Here is a 5023-nt window from a genome sequence, read left to right on the forward strand (position 1 = left end):
TTAGAAGCACATTCAGAAATTCCTAAAAATACGCTCCTCATAACAATCGATAAAAAATCGAATCGCATCAATATTATCATCGAGAGTGACTGAAAACAAAGACAAACCCAAATGGCATTTATTCGTTGGTGCGATTAGTAATTACTGTTAGATTCAGAGAGTCCTTTACCTCGTGCTGTCTATATGTCCTGCTCATCCAAGCTGGGCCTAAAAGACTCCCCCAAAACCTTTCTTCTATTATTTTCATTATTATCTATACTTGAAAACTTGCGATCGATTCATAGATCGTTGGTCTTATAGACAGTTAGAGACATTTACGTGCGATACAGGGACAGTATTGTTACTAGCATCCATCCCGGTCTAAACAGCCACACCCAACACGACCGCATGTGGGTGAGGTCATGTGTGCACATCTTAATCACAAAATGAAACTCTACCTGACTAACCCCCTTCCTACCACCCCACACGCCACTCAACCCACCACACACGTTCTTTCTAGCTTTGACCGACCACGCTGCCGTATCTATAGCGGTAAATGGGTTACAAGGTACAGCCATAGATATATACAACCACAAAGTGTTTGTATATATCTATGGTACAGCGTTCCCCTTGATAGAATAATACCTACGCGTCGGTTACGGCTAAAAAAAACTCACAAAAGATTCGGTTTCAGTTACAGTCCCTTCTCGGCAGCCTATACAACCGGGAATTAACTGCAGGGTGAAACGCGCCGCAGTGAACGCAGCGAGGAGGAGGCGTCGCATCGCGTGTGTGCGAAAAGGGGGAAGTAAAATGTTTCCACTGCTAATTAATGAGGCAGAAACGTCAACGCCATGTCAGGCGGATTTCTCTTTGAGATAATTTTAATTAGAAGGCCGGCGCCACACGTGGAAGTTAGATTTCACTCTCTGATGCACGCTGTTCAATGGATGAGCGTGATTTCTAGTGACGTATTCGATACGGTCACTAGACAGGCAGTAATTAACAACTCTGCCACTATTATAATAATTTGACCGAAAAGGAGAAGCTGACCGTGGATTAGTTATGGCTTCTACCGTATCCTTCCCTCGACTACGTTTTCCAAGACCACCTATCGCATTTTCACATCACTCTACCACTGCTACCTATCCCAACATCGTGCCCCCACGTTACCTACGGCACCACTACCACGTTTTGACAAACACTATCTCAGAAAATCACAGATTAAAAACATTGCAAATATTTTTTTTGCAGGAGAATTCAACAAAGCTGCAATGATCACTCACCGTTTAATCTCCTCTTAATTTACCCAGTATATGATTGCGGTGTGGCATCTTCACAAGAGAGTATCATCTAAATAAACCAACAGTCGCCATGAGGCTACAATGTCAAATCTCTTAAAGGAAATTTCTTATTTTACGAACCAACACAGCAAACGGGCTCACATACCCTTCGTTTGTGAAGATGTACGCTCTCATAAATTTAACCAGTCGATAAACACAACAGGTTCTAAACATATTCGGGTCGCGCGCATATATACGGTGAGAAACGTGATCAGATTTACTTCCAATTAGTAACATCAGCCGCGAGCACAAATGACGTGCTAATCACAATAAATTTACCGGGTGTCATTAAGGACATTAATGATAGGTACGGTCATTAAGGACATTAATGATAGGTACGGTCATTAAGGACATTAATGATAGGTACGGTCATTAAAGACATTAATGATAGGTACGGTCATTAAGGAAATTAATGATAGGTACGCTCATTAAAGACATTAATGATAGGTACGGTCATTAAGGACATTATATAGAACGTCATTAAGGACATTAATGATAGGTACGGTCATTAAGGACATTAATGATAGGTGCGGTCATACAAACACCGCGAACACAAAATCCACCTGAGCCGTACTATCAACTACCACTATACACAATATCGTGTTGTGTCCGCAAAGACATGGTATTTTTTGGACATGATCAACTAGATCACGGAGAAAGCCAATGTAAGCACTCCGCATCTAACTTCACCGACAACAAAAACAACAATAACAACAAAACAACTCATCGATCGCTACAGGGCACACATGTACAATTTCCTGGGAGAAATCTTTGTACGGGATCGACGTATTTTTGCCAATGTGGGATGGTTTGACGTATGCTCCTACATTCACATCCTACATTCACAGCATCTACAACTCGACAATAACATCTACGACGCACTAGTGAATAACAATCAATACGCTAACAGACTAAACACGGACTGACACGCCTTCTAGCAAGCGAGCTTGCATGATACGTGCCATCAACCGTGGTGGCCCCTTTACATAACTGAATTTGTTGAGCGTGCATGTGCACAGCTCTGGCCTCACCACTCAGAGACCAATCTACAAGGGAAGACATCTAATCCCCCCCAACTAATCATAAAGCCCCCCTCCCCCCGACCCACATTTCTAACATGCAAGGCTTCCCAACCCTTCTAGGGCTGCGACCCAGAATTCGCGCCGTGCGGCCATCCCGGCCTGACCTTCGTTGACCTATGACCTTGCCGTGACCCGCACCGGTCAGCCCCGGACAGTTGCACGCGCCGCCTCGACCGGACGATACATGTATGTGCCGGCGACCCCCCGGTCTCGGAGTCGCGACCCCACTGGGGTGAAGAAATCACCGCCTCATCCTCCCGATGCAGAAAAAACCCGGCGATTTGATGTGCCGGTAGCCGTTCCGCCGCCTCTCCCTCACGCACTGCTTGACGCACGTGACCCTCGTCCCACGCGCGCCATGTGACCCCCGGGGGCAAAATTTTTTTCCCCACGAGAGCTCCGGACCCACCATAGATAGTGTTTTGTAATATATGGTTCGTATATATATATGGTTGGATTATAGTTCGGGTTCGGGTTCGGGTTCGGGTTCGGGTTCGGGCATATTCATTTTACATTGTTGGTTTGAGGAAGTTGAGTGAATGGAGTGCGCTGATTGGCTGTGGTACGGAGCTGTCGTGGGAAAAAAATCTTTTCCCCGTGGGGTCAAGAAACCACCGCCTCCCTTTCCTTCCGACGCAAAAAACCCGGCGATTTGATGTGCCGGAAGTCGTCCATCCCGCCTCCCTCCCCCCACGCACGCTTGGCGACCCCCCGGGGGTCAAGAAACCACCTCCTCCCCCTCCTTCCGACGAAAAAAAACCGCCAATTCGATGTGCCGGTAGCCGTCCCGCCTCTCCCCCACGCTTGACCCTCTCCACCCCCCCTGCGCACCATGTGACCCTCAGGGGTAGCACGCACCGTGCTGCGCCGTGTGACCCTCGCCACAGGCGTCGGCCACGCGCTGTGCGGGCGGGCGGGGCTACTGCGACGGCATGTGTGAGACGACGTTGGTCGCGAGCGGGATGCCGCGTCTCGGCACGTACGGCGTGTCGCGCTCGACCATGCGGATGCAGTCGATGATCGGACACACGGACACGCACAGCGTGCAGCCCGTGCAGTCGTCCGTCACGCGCGTCAGGTGCGTCACGGGGTCAAAGGTTATCGACTGGTAGCCGGAGTCGTTGCACGTCATGTAGCACTTGCCGCAGTTGATGCACATCTCCTGCGAGAGAGAGAGCGAGAGAGCGATGATGAGACAAGTGAACGTGTGTGCGCTATAGAGGTAGGGCTGAGGTTTATTGCTGCTGTTCGGTATAAGGTTAGTGCTAAAGTTAGGGTTGGTGTTATTGTTAGAGTTAGGGTTGGAGTTATTGTTAGAGTTAGGGTTGGAGTTATTGTTAGAGTTAGGGTTGGTGTTATTGCTGTTGTTTCCAACTGTGTCGTTTTATTAGCACAAACCCCTCATTTGAAGAAAGATTACTGAACCAATTAATTTAACAGGACGCAATTGAATTTATTTCGAAACTACTCAACTGTAAAAAATTTCATGTGCCATATAAATACACGCACACACTGAAATATTGCAATCGTTTTATCATGGAAATGATTAAAAATTATATGTGCATCCGTTGTAAAATATGAGAAATCTGTTTTCGAACCATGTCATTTTCCTGGTACGAAATTGTAGAGGCGGGGACGGCGAAATGGGCTGGACATAGGTCAATAACGCAACAAGAATTAACAAGTGCCGCGAGCGACAGCGCTCATCTAACGTCTACTGCGGTGACTCTGTGCGAGTGGTGGGATTCTAGTAAACCCTGTTTAGTCCCAAATGTGTTCACATACTGCCGAAACAGTGGAAGGCACAGGGATGGTATCAGGAACCTTCCAAAGGAATGTTCTGATCGTATGAAAGCGCACGAGATGGCGCGTACGTTTAAGTGTCTTAAGATTAAAGATGAGTACAACCCATCGTACGTAGTAACAACAACTATTGCAAGACAGAATAGGTAAGCACTCATCCATTTACCTACGCAAGCCTACAGGCGAAATGAGAAGCTGCCACCTGTAACTAATTAACGCAGGCAAAAACTACAACAGTACTATCACCGCACCACATGCATGGCAGTGGCCACTGGCAGTGGCATAAGTTCCATGTAACACACTGACAGCTACAGAATGCCATAAAATTATACGATTTAAGGAGCATAAAACCTCTTCAACCAAATTTAGGCTTTTGAAATTTCACACTCTGACATTGTAACCTCATACATCCAGTCATGTATAGATTCTACTAGCAAACCCGGCAGTCAAATTCTTTCTAAAGTAAAAATCCATGTTTAACCCTCCTCTTGAGAATCAAAAGGTTATCCGACACTTACTCTTCGCATGTCAGCAGAAAGTACATTTCATGGTCTCTTTCAATAAAGCCATAAAATGCTAGTCACCGCTGAAACAAAAAAGTTTTCCAATCGCTCCGTCACGACCATGTCCTTCAGAAAATGTCTAAAATCTGCCCTGTGCCCCATTGACCTTTGACCTGGTGACCTCCAATTTCGGCACAGTGATGGCTTTCCTACCATGAGCTATACACCGACTATCACGAGCCTAGGTCGAGCCGTTAGATTGTGCCGGCAATTCTGCATTTCGCTCCCTATACTTAAGTTAAAAGGAATGTCC

General features: G+C 46.6%; 1 protein-coding gene across 1 annotated transcript in view; it reads right to left on the reverse strand.

Moving 5' to 3' along the window:
• Positions 1-3323: 3323 nt before the first annotated feature.
• The window catches only part of LOC106812929 (dihydropyrimidine dehydrogenase [NADP(+)]-like), a 104252-nt gene continuing 102552 nt past the window's right edge, over positions 3324-5023 (reverse strand). The window contains exon 23 of the mRNA XM_014816939.1: positions 3324-3566. Within this exon, the coding sequence (XP_014672425.1) occupies positions 3324-3566 (243 nt within the window). The remainder of the gene's footprint in view (positions 3567-5023) is intronic.

Source organism: Priapulus caudatus, unplaced genomic scaffold, assembly GCF_000485595.1.
Source record: "Priapulus caudatus unplaced genomic scaffold, Priapulus_caudatus-5.0.1 Scaffold702, whole genome shotgun sequence".
NCBI lineage: Eukaryota > Metazoa > Priapulida > Priapulimorpha > Priapulimorphida > Priapulidae > Priapulus > Priapulus caudatus.